Source organism: Eutrigla gurnardus (genome assembly GCF_963514095.1).
Source record: "Eutrigla gurnardus genome assembly, chromosome: 13".
Lineage (NCBI taxonomy): Eukaryota > Metazoa > Chordata > Actinopteri > Perciformes > Triglidae > Eutrigla > Eutrigla gurnardus.
The window spans coordinates 20,158,772-20,173,683 of NC_139936.1; the positions used below are offsets into that span (position 1 = coordinate 20,158,772).

A 14,912-nucleotide genomic window follows, 5' to 3' on the forward strand; every position below is an offset into this window, starting at 1 on the left:
GTTACCTGATTACCTTATGTGATCAACTGGACATGACCCCCACCTCTCTCCAAAACCGGAAGAGATAGCATGTACAGTACAACGTGTTCTTCTGTTCTTCTGTGTTTACTAGCCTTGGAAATCAATATAATAGGATTCACATATTTAAAATGAAGTACACACTATTACACAACTGCAACTAACTAACTAGCGTAGCGTAGCTGGCATTTTCTTTGCATGACAGTCAACGGGACACTCGTTTTTTGGTGTTTTCCTTTTGATTTGGTTTCTCATTTTCTACTGAATGCTGTTAGACTCGACCTTTCTGTCTATTTTCTCAGCTTTTTAAGTGCATATAAACCAATATATCTGATATAATGAAGGTGCTTAAGATGATCAGGATGATGGTGTTAATGACTGGCATTATGAGGATGTTGACAGTGATGATGAGGATGATGTGATGAAGATGATCTCGCATGCTTTTCCACGGGGCTCTGTGTTGTCAGTGCAGAACGGCTGCCTTTTGTACGGAGCTGAGAGAACAAGTTTCAAGGCAGTTCAGAGTGAATGAGCTCCAGCAGGGGGCGCAGTCATGCAGCCTAAAGAGCACACAACACACACAGATAGACGGCAAGTTGATTCTTCTAATGTCGTTGCACAATAAGTTGACTTTAGTGTAAAATCGCTGTTAAATAAGAAAAAAAAAACTTCCATTGTAATTATTAATTATGATTCCAGACATATTTTACATCCTTTCTCAATGAAATGAACCGATGCCACTGATTAATCTGATCCATGCTGACATGACAGTATATGATTAATTGTGCAGCCCTACATAGAAACCACTATAGCTGTCCTTTCTTGAGGTTAGTGTGAGTTCTGCTGCCTTCCTGTCCGATGAAGTATTACAGAGATGAACTCTGAACCTCTGCCATCTTCTTTCTCCAGCCAGTGACTAAGTTGCACTGACAACACGGAGTTGGCTTCTCTTCCTCTTTCACTCTTTCTCCCATTCCCTCTGCTTCCAACTTTATCCAATCATTTGTCTGCAGTTGGCTCTTTCTAGTTTCCCTTTGTGTATTTTTGTCACTCTGGGTTTCTTCTGTATAATAATATTAATCCTCTAGTTCTCGGATTCTTCAGATGATTGCTCTGTTCTTTTACTTGCTACACGTGTTTCTATGACTTCAAGGAAATGTGTTAAGGTGTTATCAATAAAATGATCATTTAAATAGAAAACTGAATCCCTGTCTGTGTTTGCAAACAGATTGCAGCACAGCTTTGATGTGTGTTGATAGACGTCGGGACAAAACTCATTCTATGTTTCTGACCAGAATATTTGCTGAAAAGTGTCCCCACTCCGGCCCTGGACAGGAAACAAACAGCAGCTCTGCCTCACTTTTTAATATATATAAAATGTATATAGTTTTAATATATATTATTGGAAATGAGACTTCCTTCTACATGTGGGATATGTGTGAAGCTGTTAAAAGCCAGCTATACTAAGTAAAACATATTGGTGCCAACATGAACAATAATTAAACATTACAATAAATTATTAGGAAATAAATTCACAAATTTCCTCAAATTCAAGGTTTTGTTGTTTTTATTTTTCTGCAATTTTCTGACACTTTGAAGAAAACCATCAACAGATTAAATGACAATAGGAACACACTTTAGTTGCAGCCCTAATCCACACAATCTTCAAGTGTATTTGATGGACTTGTTACATTTTGTTGCACTTTTGGGCTGCTCTCATGTGGATTTTACCTGGAAGAGAAATATTATCAAGCAATATATGCAGAAGTTTCTACAGTTAAAGAAACACAAATAAGGAGTTTGTTGGTATGCATGAAACTACAGTAATGTATAGAATATGTCTGACAATCAACAGTCACACTTGGTCGAGAGAAAACATGGAGATTATTACATCAACATTCACCGTTTGGTCCATTCTGAACAGGAAATCATGTTTTATTTCAAATAAAACACTTTTTAAATCTGATTAAATGACGACCACCACTATAAAACCCTAATGAATCCCTGAGAGCTCACCTTCCTCCCTGAACATCACAGAAACCTCACTTTGACAGATTTTCATATCATCAGTTTTAGCATCACCAGCCGGTCCAATATTAAACCTGGGGAAGAGTTTCTCAGTGAAAGTGTCTCTGTGAGTGCAGATGTGAGTCATGTCTTCAGGGTTGTAGAAAGACACCTGTCCCCCATCATAGTCCAGCTGGACTCTGATCCTCCGGAGACTCTTCTTCACTCTGACAGGTTTACTAGCTCCATCAATGTATTTTCCACTGTTATATCTTAAACACCAGATTCCATACTTTGGTGTCAGAGGTATCTTTACCTTCCTGTCATATGACTCTTTAGCCAAACCTACAGACCAGTAAGGATGGTCTCCCACCTCCACCTCCCAGCTGTGTTTCACTGAGCTGAAGCCCTCAGAGCCCAGAACGATGACATGCTTAGTGTTTCTCTCTGGATTGTCAGGAAGCTGCAGGATTGTGTCTCCATGTCTCACCCTGGTCAGATCATCAGACAGACAGAGACCAGGGGATGCAGTGTTTGGGTCCAGAATGACAGGACTGAAGTGGACCACGTCCTTCATCTTCTCCCAGACCCTGAAGGACAGGTTGCCCAGATGTTTGGCCACATCTATCAGTGCTCCTGAGACCAGCTGTGGATCAGACCGTGAGCTCTGGACTCTGGTTCTGGTCTGAGTGGATTTATAACTGCTGAGGAACGGCACGTTGTGTTTCTGCAGGTCTTCTTCAACAGCAGAGATGCTGTCTGACAGAGAGGAGATCTGCTCCTGAATCACCTTCATCTCTCTGCTGATCCTCTTCCCCTTCTGCTCCTCTTCCTCCCTCAGAGCTGCCAGTCTGGACTCCTCTTCCTCTCTCAGGAACTGGTAGAGCTTGTTGAACTCTGCTCTGATCTGTCTCTCTGTGGACAACAGCTGCTTCTTGGAGTGTTCAATCATTTCACTGTATGTTTTCTTCACTTCTTTGTGTTTGTCCCTCTTGTCCTGCAGAGACTCCAAGTCAGATTTCAGCCGCTCCTTCAGGTCACTGACTGCTTGTTCTATAGGAACCAGCTTGTGACCCTGGTGGAGAGAAAACTCACAGACAGGACACACAGCTCGATCTTCGTCCTCACAGAACCAATACGGGACTTCTGGATGTTTATCACACACAACTTCCTCTTTCTCCTTTTCTTTTACCGTCTCAGGTGAAACATTATTCTGTCTCCCAGCAAAGGAGTCAGCCAGTCCCTTCAGGGTCAAGTTCACTGCCGGTTCACCGGTTGAGGACATTACTTTACAAACGGGACAGTTTTTGTTGTCCGCTTGTTCCCAGAATCCTTGCAGGCAGCTTGAACAGAAGCTGTGGTTTCAGCTCAGAGACACAGGATCTGTGAAAGTCTCTGAACACACGTGGCAGTTCAGGAAACTTTCAAAAAGATCTCTCTCAGCCATTTCCTCTGGTGGGAATTATCCTTTAACAACAAGACTCACCAAATCTGTGTCCCTTTACGGATTACAATCCTTCTGTTGGGATCCTTCAACCTGGAATGGCGTCTCACTTCAGTAACGTCGAGTCACTTTTAAGTTTCACTTTCCATGTTTTTAAGTTAATAAACTGACATTTGATTGTGTCACCAGCAGATGGTGCTATTTGATTTACTGTCAGATTTCACAGCAGCTTTGCACATGAAGTGGTAACATTATTTTATTGATGTTTTATTGATTAAAACCATCAACAGATTAAATGACAATAGAAACACACTTTAGTTGCAGCCCTAATCCACACAATCTTCAAGTGTATTTGATGGACTTGTTACATTTTGTTGCACTTTTGGGCTGCTCTCATGTGGATTTGACCTGGAAGAGAAATATTATCAAGCAATATATGCAGAAGTTTCTACAGTTAAAGAAACACAAATAAGGAGTTTGTTGGTATGCATGAAACTACAGTAATGTAAAGAATATGTCTGACAATCAACAGTCACACTTGGTCAAGAGAAAACATGGAGATTATTACATCAACATTCACCGTTTGGTCCATTCTGAACAGGAAATCATGTTTTATTTCAAATAAAACATTTTTAAATCTGATTAAATGACGACCACCACTATAAAACCCTAATGAATCCCTGAGAGCTCACCTTCCTCCCTGAACATCACAGAAACCTCACTTTCACAGATTTTGATATAATATCTTAAACACCAGCTTCCATACTTTGGTGTCACAGGTATCTCTCCCTTCCTGTCACATGACTCTTTAGCCAAACCTAGATACCAGTAAGGATGGTCTCCCACCTCCACCTCCCAGCTGTGGTTCCCTGAGCTGAAGCCCTCAGAGCCCAGAACGATGGTATACTTAGTGTTTCTCTCTGGATTGTCAGGAAGCTGCAGGATTGTCTCCACGTCTCACCCTGGTCAGATCATCAGACAGACAGAGACCAGGGGATGCAGTGTTTGGGTCCAGAATGACAGGACTGAAGTGGACCACGTCCTTCATCTTCTCCCAGACCCTGAAGGACAGGTTGCCCAGATGTTTGGCCACATCTATCAGTGCTCCTGAGACCAGCTGTGGATCAGACCGTGAGCTCTGGACTCTGGTTCTGGTCTGAGTGGATTTATAACTGCTGAGGAACGGCACGTTGTGTTTCTGCAGGTCTTCTTCAACAGCAGAGATGCTGTCTGACAGAGAGGAGATCTGCTCCTGAATCACCTTCATCTCTCTGCTGATCCTCTTCCTCTCCTGCTCCTCTGATGAAATGATATGAAAACCCCAAATGTAAAAAACAGGCCATTAATGAATCCAAGAATCAGTTCCTCCAGTTTCCACCATCAGGCCAGTTTCACCAGTCTCTCACTGGCCTCCCAGTTTTTTTGCAACACCAGCGTCTCTTGCGAAAGGACGCAGAGTAGCTGGTCGGCAGTCGACAAAGTAACCCCCGCTGTGTTTGGCAGCTTCATCTGATACAGCACAGTAGATGACCGTCTGAGCTCCAATCTCACATGGCACAAAAAACATCCACATGATCACCTGCATCAGCATCCGGAACAGGATGGAGTAGTGGCACGTCCACCCGCTTTGGACAAAACCTGCAGCAACACAAGGAATTACAGATGAGGAGAAGCATGTGGAAAGTGAGCACATCTAACCAAAGATGGGTAGTGATGCAGGACAACTGCAGCATACAAAGCAACACCTCTTACCGGGGTGTACGGCATAGGATGTCACTCCTTTCCCTTCAGTGATACGGGCCACTTCCTGGCTGAAGTAGATGTAGTAGGTGAAAAAGGGCAGGATATTTGCTGACCAGGTACACACATGCACGTTTTTACTCACAACATCAAGTGAGTCCACAGTGTAAATCCTGCAGTTCATCCAATGCAGACTTGTGTGCTGATGGCTGGTTTCACATCTAACGGACAGGAAACTTAAACACAGGAAACAAACAGCAGCTCCGCCTCACTTTGCTCAGCAAACGTCACAACAAAGATTCATGTTAGAGATGAAGATTAAGGGACCACTGCTGGCAATCTTTAGAATTCAACATCCACAATTCAAAGACAAGTCAGGGCTTTACAGTCAACAGTTTTATTATATATTATTATTATTATTCCTTCTGACATGTGGGATATGTGTGACGCTGTTTAGTTAAAAGCCAGCTATACTTACTAAAACATATTGGTGCCAACATGAACAATGATTAAACATTACAATAATTTATTAGGGGAAAAAATCACAAATTTCCTCAAATTCAAGGTTTTGTTGTTTTTATTTTTCTGAAATTATCTGACACTTTGAAGAAAACCATCAACAGATTAAATGACAATAGGAACACACTTTAGTTGCAGCCCTAATCCACACAATCTTCAAGTGTATTTGATGGACTTGTTACATTTTGTTGCACTTTTGGGCTGCTCTCATGTGGATTTTACCTGGAAGAGAAATATTATCAAGCAACATGTGCAGAAGTTTCTACAGTTAAAGCAACACAAATAGGGAGTTTGTTGGTATGCATGAAACTACAGTAATGTATAGAATATGTCTGACAATCAACAGTCACACTTGGTCGAGAGAAAACATGGAGATTATTACATCAACATTCACCGTTTGGTCCATTCTGAACAGGAAATCATGTTTTATTTCAAATAAAACACATTTTAAATCTGATTAAATGACGACCACCACTATAAAACCCTAATGAATCCCTGAGAGCTCACCTTCCTCCCTGAACATCACAGAAACCTCACTTTCACACATTTTGATATCAGCAGTTTTAGCAGGGGTGGCGGGATTAATCGATGGATTGCACTGCAAACCGTTTTATTGAGGGTTTGACTTGCAATCAGCTCCTCTGTACTTTGCTCGTCCGCCATTGGCTGCCTTCACATTTGTCTCGCTCCTATTGGTCAGACCAGGATATTAAAGAGAACGGGCCGTCGGTTTGGTGAGTAGTCCTCAGGTTTCTATTTATTTTTAATATTTATTTATTTATTTTAGTGGATATTATTGGCGTGCTTTTCTCTCTTTTTTTGTTTTCTTCTGTACAGCTCGTGCACTCGCGCAAATTTGTTATTGTTCAGAGGGAGTCTACTCCATGTAAAACATGACTGTTTTTAAAGGGATATTATACCCAATTTGCATCCTGCATGTGTTCTTCTGTAACGACCAACATGGCGTGTGTATTACTGTTTCTTTCTCTGCTGTTTTTCTTCTGCAACTTTATTGAAGTTGATTTTGACATTATGTTTTGCAGTTTCACGGTTTCCATCGTTTTCTCCTCCGTAGGTCATAACCACTTTGCCAGAAGTGGGACATCTATCACTTTAAATCTCGTAGAATACAGGGTTGTATTTTGAGTGAACCGTCCCTCCAAAAGCTTCATCTTCACCCTTTTCTGTTACGGTGATGAGGGTTTTTTTCAAACGAACCTCTGATGCGTTGTACTATACCTGTGTCTCATCCAGGCACAGTGTTAATGGCTAGTTGACTTTGTTCCTACAGTAAAAGGTCGAAGGTTACCTGATTACCTTATGTGATCAACTGGACATGACCCCCACCTCTCTCCAAAACCGGAAGAGATAGCATGTACAGTACAACGTGTTCTTCTGTTCTTCTGTGTTTACTAGCCTTGGAAATCAATATAATAGGATTCACATATTTAAAATGAAGTACACACTATTACACAACTGCAACTAACTAACTAGCGTAGCGTAGCTGGCATTTTCTTTGCATGACAGTCAACGGGACACTCGTTTTTTGGTGTTTTCCTTTTGATTTGGTTTCTCATTTTCTACTGAATGCTGTTAGACTCGACCTTTCTGTCTATTTTCTCAGCTTTTTAAGTGCATATAAACCAATATATTTGATATAACGAAGGTGCTTAAGATGATCAGGATGATGGTGTTAATGACTGGCATTATGAGGATGTTGACAGTGATGATGAGGATGATGTGATGAAGATGATCTCGCACGCTTTTCCACGGGGCTCTGTGTTGTCAGTGCAGAACAGCTGCCTTTTGCACGGAGCTGAGAGAACAAGTTTCAAGGCAGTTCAGAGTGAATGAGCTCCAGCAGGGGGCGCAGTCACGCAGCGTAAAGAGCACACAACACACACAGATAGACGGCAAGTTGATTCTTCTAATGTCGTTGCACAATAAGTTGACTTTAGTGTAAAATCACTGTTAAATAAGAAAAAAAGCTTCCATTGTAATTATTAATTATGATTCCAGACATATTTTACATCCTTTCTCAATGAAATGAACCGATGCCACTGATTAATCTGATCGATGCTGACATGACAGTATATGATTAATTGTGCAGCCCTACATAGAAACCACTATAGCTGTCCTTTCTTGAGGTCAGTGTGAGTTCTGCTGCCTTCCTGTCCGATAAAGTATTACAGAGATGAACTCTGAACCTCTGCCATCTTCTTTCTCCAGCCAGCGACTAAGTTGCACTGACAACACGGAGTTGGCTTCTCTTCCTCTTTCACTCTTTCTCCCATTCCCTCTGCTTCCAACTTTATCCAATCATTTGTCTGCAGTTGGCTCTTTCTAGTTTCCCTTTGTGTCTTTTTGTCACTCTGGGTTTCTTCTGTATAATAATATTAATCCTCTAGTTCTCGGATTCTTCAGATGATTGCTCTGTTCTTTTACTTGCTACACGTGTTTCTATGACTTCAAGGAAATGTGTTAAGATGTTATCAATAAAATGATCATTTAAATAGAAAAGTGAATTTGTTTCTGTGTTTGCAAACACATCAGGTTGCAGCACAGCTTTGATGTGTGTTGATAGACGTCGGGACAAAACTCATTCTATGTTTCTGACCAGAATATTTGCTGAAAAGTGTCCCCACTCCGGCCCTGGACAGGAAACAAACAGCAGCTCCGCCTCACTTTTTAATATATATAAAATGTATATAGTTGTAATATATATTATTGGAAATGAGACTTCCTTCTGACATGTGGGATATGTGTGACGCTGTTAAAAGCCAACTATACTTACTAAAACTTAATGGTGCCAACATGAACAATGATTAAACGTAACAATAATTTATTAGGAAATAAATTCACAAATTTGCTCAAATTCAAGGTTTTGTTGTTTTTATTTTTCTGCAATTTTCTGAAAACCATCAACAGATTAAATGACAATAGGAACACACTTTAGTTGCAGCCCTAATCCACACAATCTTCAAGTGTATTTGATGGACTTATTGTACCATCAGCAGATTGTACTTTGATTTATTGTCAGATTTCACAGCAACTTTGCACATGACGTGCTTGTAAAAAAGATACAAAGTGAAAAAAACAAAACAAAAATGAGAAAATTCATTGACATTTTAAACAAATGGTTGAACACAGAAACACCGAAGCTATTACATTACATTTCAGAATTTGTGTTGAACATGTTTAAGGAAATAATCACCATGTCAATGCATGTGTGACAGATTAAATAATAATTTAATTACATGACAATGTACTCTTCCAAGACAGTGTAAAAACTGTAAAGTATTTCATTTGTGCAAAACGTTTCCTTTGAAATGACACAGACGCATAAAAGTCATCTTTACATCTCATTGTACACAACAAAAACATGAATGAAAACCCCAAATGTAAAAAACACGGCCATTAATGAATCCAAGAATCAGTTCCCCCAGTTTCCACCATCAGGCCAGTTTCACCAGTCTCTCACTGCCTTCCCACAGTTTTTTTCTCTTGCAAAAGGACGCAGATTAGCTGGTCGGCAGTCGACAAAGTAACCCCCGCTGTGTTTGGCAGCTTCATCTGATACAGCACAGTAGATGACCGTCTGAGCTCCAATCTCACATGGCACAAAAAACATCCACATGATCACCTGCATCAGCATCCGGAACAGGATGGAGTAGTGGCACGTCCACCAGCTTTGGACAAAACCTGCAGCAACACAAGGAATTACAGATGAGGAGAAGCATGTGGAAAGTGAGCACATGCAACCAAAGATGGGTAGTGGTGCAGGACAACTGCAGCATACAAAGCAACACCTCTTACCGGGGTGTACGGCATAGGATGTCACTCCTTTCCCTTCAGTGATACGGGCCACTTCCTGGCTGAAGTAGATGTAGTAGGTGAAAAAGGGCAAGATATTTGCTGACCAGGTATAAACATGCACGTTTTTACTCACAACATCAAGTGAGTCCACAGTGTAAATCCTGCAGTTCATCCAATGCAGACTTGTGTGCTGATGGCTGGTTTCACATCTAACGGACAGGAAACTTAAACACAGGAAACAAACAGCAGCTCCGCCTCACTTTGCTCAGCAAACGTCATAAAGATTCATGTTAGAGATGAAGATTAAGGGACCACTGCTGGCAATCTTTAGAATTCAACATCCTCAATTCAAAGACAAGTCAGGGCTTTTCAGTTAACAGTTTTATTATATATTATTATTATTATTCCTTCTGACATGTGGGATATGTGTGACGCTGTTTAGTTAACTGCCAGCTATACTTACTAAAACATATTGGTGCCAACATGAACAATGATTAAACATTACAATAATTTATTAGGAAATAAATTCACAAATTTCCTCAAATTCAAGGTTTTGTTGGTTTTGTTTTTCTGCAATTTTCTGACACTTTGAAGAAAACCATCAACAGATTAAATGACAATAGGAACACACCTTAGTTGCAGCCCTAATCCACACAATCTTCAAGTGTATTTGATGGACTTGTTACATTTTGTCTCACTTTTGGGCTGCTCTCATGTGGATTTTACCTGGAAGAGAAATATTATCAAGCAATATATGCAGAAGTTTCTACAGTTAAAGAAACACAAATAAGGAGTTTGTTGGTATGCATGAAACTACAGTAATGTATAGAATATGTCTGACAATCAACAGTCACACTTGGTCGAGAGAAAACATGGAGATTATTACATCAACATTCAACGTTTGATCCATTCTGAACAGTAAATCATGTTTTATTTCAAATAAAACACTTTTTAAATCTGATTAAATGACGACCACCACTATAAAACCCTAATGAATCCCTGAGAGCTCACCTTCCTCCCTGAACATCACAGAAACCTCACTTTCACACATTTTCATATCATCAGTTTTAGCATCACCAGCCGGTGCAATATTAAACCAGGGGAAGAGTTTCTCAGTGAAAGTGTCTCTGTGAGTGCAGATGTGAGTCATGTCTTCAGGGTTGTAGAAAGACACCTGTCCCCCATCATAGTCCAGCTGGACTCTGATCCTCCGGAGACTCTTCTCCACTTTGACAGTCTTATTAGCTACATCAATGTATTCTCCATTGTAATATCTTAAACGCCAGATTCCATACTTTGGTGTCACAGGTATCTTTACCTTCCTGTCATATGACTCTTTAGCCAAACCTAGAGACCAGTTAGGATTGTCTCCCACCTCCACCTCCCAGCTGTGTTTCACTGAGCTGAAGCCCTCAGAGCCCAGAACGGTGGCATAATAAATGTTTCTCTCTGGATTGTCAGGAAGCTGCAGGATTGTGTCTCCATATCTCACCCTGGTCAGATCATCAGACAGACAGAGACCAGGGTATGCAGTGTTTGGGTCCAGAATGACAGGACTGAAGTGGACCACGTCCTTCATCTTCTCCCAGACCCTGAAGGACAGGTTGCCCAGATGTTTGGCCACATCTATCAGTGCTCCTGAGACCAGCTGTGGATCAGACCGTGAGCTCTGGACTCTGGTTCTGGTCTGAGTGGATTTATAGCTGCTGAGGAACGGCACGTTGTGTTTCTGCAGGTCTTCAACAGCAGAGATGCTGTCTGACAGAGAGGAGATCTGCTCCTGAATCACCTTCATCTCTCTGCTGATCCTCTTCCCCTTCTGCTCCTCTTCCTCCCTCAGAGCTGCCAGTCTGGACTCCTCTTCCTCTCTCAGGAACTGGTGGAGCTTGTTGAACTCTGCTCTGATCTGTCTCTCTGTGGACAACAGCTGCTTCTTGGAGTGTTCAATCATTTCACTGTATGTTTCCTCCACTTGTTTGTGTTTGTCCCTCTTGTCCTGCAGAGACTCCAAGTCAGATTTCAGCCGCTCCTTCAGGTCACTGACTGCTTGTTCTATAGGAACCAGCTTGTGACCCTGGTGGAGAGAAACCTCACAGACAGGACACACAGCTCGATCTTCGTCCTCACAGAACAGTTTAAACTCTTCTTGATGTTTACTACACACCACCTCCATATTCTTCTTGACTTTTTTTGTCTCAGGAGATCCAGTTTTCTGTCTCTCAGCAAAGGAGTCAGCCAGTCCCTTCAGGGTGAAGTTCGTCAGAGGATCTTTGGAGGATTTTCTTTTACAAACGGGACAGTTTTTGTTGTCCGCTTGTTCCCAGAATCCTTGCAGGCAGCTTGAACAGAAGCTGTGGTTGCAGCTCAGAGACACAGGATCTGTGAAAGTCTCTGAACACACGTGGCAGTTCAGGAAACTTTCAAGAAGATCTCTCTCAGCCATTTCCTCTGGTGGGAATTATCCTTTAACAACAAGACTCACCAAATCTGTGTCCCTTTACGGATTACAATCCTTCTGTTGGGATCCTTCAACCTGGAATGGCGTCTCACTTCAGTAACGTCGATCACTTTTAAGTTTCACTTCCTATCTTTTAAAATTAATAATTGACAGCTGAGATGTAATTGTACCATCAGCAGATTGAACTTTGATTTATTGTCAGATTTCACAGCAACGTTGCACATGACGTGCTTGTAAAAAAGATTCATTGACATTTTAAACAAATGGTTGAACACAGAAACACCGAAGCTATTACATTACATTTCAGATTTTGTGTTGAACATGTTTAAGGAAATAATCACCATGTCAATGCATGTGTGACAGATTAAATACTAATTTAATTAAATGACAATGTACTCTTCCAAGACAGTGTAAAAACTGTAAAGTATTTAATTTGTGCAAAATGTTTCCTTTGAAATGACACAGACGCATAAAAGTCATCTTTACATCTCACTGTACTAAACAAAAACATGAATGAAAACCCCAAATGTAAAAAACAGGGCCATTAAAGAATCCAAGAATCAGTTCCTCCAGTTTCCACCATCAGGCCAGTTTCACCAGTCTCTCACTGGCCTCCCACAGTTTTTTTGCAACACCAGGGTCTCTTGCAAAAGGACGCAGAGTAGCTGGTCGGCAGTCGACAAAGTAACCCCCGCTGTGTTTGGCAGCTTCATCTGATACAGCACAGTAGATGACCGTCTGAGCTCCAATCTCACATGGCACAAAAAACATCCACATGATCACCTGCATCAGCATCCGGAACAGGATGGAGTAGTGGCACGTCCACCCGCTTTGGACAAAACCTGCAGCAACACAAGGAATTACAGATGAGGAGAAGCATGTGGAAAGTGAGCACATACAACCAAAGATGGGTAGTGGTGCAGGACAACTGCAGCATACAAAGCAACACCTCTTACCGGGGTGTACGGCATAGGATGTCACTCCTTTCCCTTCAGTGATACGGGCCACTTCCTGGCTGAAGTAGATGTTAGCCAGCTTGCTGCGGCAGTAGGTGAAAAAGGGCAACAGGTTGTAGTTGAGGTCCTGGAAGTCCAGTTTCTGGTATTTGTAGCTGGAGCATGTTAGGGTGACCACTCGGCTGGGGGAACATTCCTTCAGGCGAGGCAGAAGCAGATTGGTTAGGAGGAAGTGACCCAAGTGGTTGACGCCAAAACACATGCTGAAGCTGTCGTCCGTCCAGTCGAGGACACCGGGCATTCCTGAGGAAGCAAAGAAAGGGGTCAAAACAAGGAGGTGGAGAAAGTAGAAACACATGGATTTGAGCTGATCTTGCTGTACAATCTGTGCCGTGTACAGCACACTCTTAGACCCCATGATGGGGAAAATCTGTAATCCAATCAAACTGTTCAGCCATCTTTTCAAAGGGAAAACAATTCCTCTTCTTTCTTTGCTGATACTGTTTTAATACATCAGGAGACGTCTCAAAATGAAGTTCAAAAGTCCACGTGGTGGACGCCCTCACCTGCATTATTGATCAGGATGTCAAGCCTCTTCTCTGTCTGGAGGAAGCTCTTACAGAATTCCCTCACAGAGCGGAGGTTGGCGAGATCCAGCTCCATGTGAAGGACGTTAAGACTATGACTCTTGAACTTGATCTCCCTCACAGCCTTCTCAGCCTTGTCGGGGTCTCTGCAAGCGATGATGACGCGGGCACCTCTCATTGCCAATGCAATAGCCGAGTCCTTACCAATGCCAGAATTCCCTCCTGCAGAGAAGAAAAAACACACAAAAGTAGTACATTTTAGGATTGAGATAGCAATAATATTGCCTGCAGTCAGTGATGGAAAAAGTACTTAAGTAGAGGCAGCAATACCACAGTGTCAAAATACTATGTAAAAGTCCTGCATTCAATGCTTTACTTATGAAAAAGTAGAAATGTGTCAACATCACAATACTATGTTATATGATTAATCTGAATCTGCAAAGTAACCAGTAACTGAAGTAACAAAACAATTGCAATGCAGTAAAACGTTCAATATTTTTCATCGAAGTACAAGTATAAAGTAGTAGTACTCAGTTACTTGAATAAACGTACTTAGTTACTTTCCGCCTCTGAGTCCACTAACAAAAGAAGTAACTAATGTTAATGCTGATATGTATTCGCTGCTATAAACAATACATGTTTATTTACCTGTAATTATAACTGTTTTGCCGTCAAGTCTTTTCAGGTCGGTGCAATATCTCCTCTTTTTCATCCATTTCAAAATGAAAAATGCCACTAAAGACGCAAGAATACTGTAGAGAAAGTACATTTTCCTATATATTTTTTTATAATAAACAATTACAGTGCTGCAGCTGCTGGCGATATGATGCTGGTGCTAACGTCAGCTAGCTCGTTAGCTTGCTAGTTGACTAAGAAATACGTCATGTTTTTTACCCCCTACTCTTAGATTCTGTTTCTTGTGGCAGTAAACGTGGCGGAGATGATCCAGGACGGATCAAACCCAAAAGAACACAGTTTTATTCTATCTGGTGATCCCCTCCGATTCATATTCCGAGTCGCTTTGCAGGGAGATGTGGGGTGGCAAGTGCGCATGCGCAAAAATACTGTCAAATACGGTAATGTCTCGCGAGAGTATATTACCAACGCGAACAGGAATCAAATCTGAATCTAGATGCAGGCGTTAAGAGTGAAGTTAAAATCCTAGTTTAAACGAATGTATAAACATGACGTGTAGAAGCAAATATATGTATTTTGTTGGTACGCTAGAAGACTGTTGTTAAAAACCTACCGACCTACGCTAAACTAATGTCTGTTAATTTATAACTTTGTAACTGCCACTGGAAAGTCATGTCGTTAGTTAGTTAGATTTGAATGACCTTTGGTACTCTGAATACCTCGTTGCCAGG

The 14,912-nt window shown here is 41.4% G+C and overlaps 3 protein-coding genes and 1 long non-coding RNA gene across 4 annotated transcripts; all 4 read right to left on the bottom strand.

Annotated features, from left to right (window-relative positions):
* Nucleotides 1-1,671: 1,671 nt before the first annotated feature.
* Nucleotides 1,672-12,068, bottom strand: LOC311023160 (nuclear factor 7, brain-like). Its single transcript, XM_084024841.1, has 2 exons — nt 11,517-12,068; nt 1,672-3,022 (listed from the first exon to the last, which is right to left on the bottom strand). Exons 1-2 carry the CDS (start codon nt 11,985-11,987, stop codon nt 2,012-2,014), a joined length of 1,482 nt encoding a protein of 493 aa, XP_083880967.1. The 5' UTR covers nt 11,988-12,068; the 3' UTR covers nt 1,672-2,011.
* Nucleotides 4,587-5,406, bottom strand: LOC311023157 (retinol dehydrogenase 14-like). Its single transcript, XM_084024838.1, has 2 exons — nt 5,222-5,406; nt 4,587-5,107 (listed from the first exon to the last, which is right to left on the bottom strand). Exons 1-2 carry the CDS (start codon nt 5,391-5,393, stop codon nt 4,872-4,874), a joined length of 408 nt encoding a protein of 135 aa, XP_083880964.1. The 5' UTR covers nt 5,394-5,406; the 3' UTR covers nt 4,587-4,871.
* On the bottom strand, nt 8,728-9,633 carry LOC311023161. The gene is made up of 2 exons (XR_014598187.1): nt 9,545-9,633; nt 8,728-9,430 (listed from the first exon to the last, which is right to left on the bottom strand). It is a non-coding gene; the product is annotated as an uncharacterized lncRNA (long non-coding RNA).
* A 347-nt stretch (nt 12,069-12,415) lies between the features above and the next one.
* Nucleotides 12,416-14,577, bottom strand: LOC311023067 (retinol dehydrogenase 14-like). Its single transcript, XM_084024731.1, has 4 exons — nt 14,194-14,577; nt 13,525-13,767; nt 12,959-13,261; nt 12,416-12,844 (listed from the first exon to the last, which is right to left on the bottom strand). Exons 1-4 carry the CDS (start codon nt 14,312-14,314, stop codon nt 12,585-12,587), a joined length of 927 nt encoding a protein of 308 aa, XP_083880857.1. The 5' UTR covers nt 14,315-14,577; the 3' UTR covers nt 12,416-12,584.
* Nucleotides 14,578-14,912: the final 335 nt, after the last annotated feature.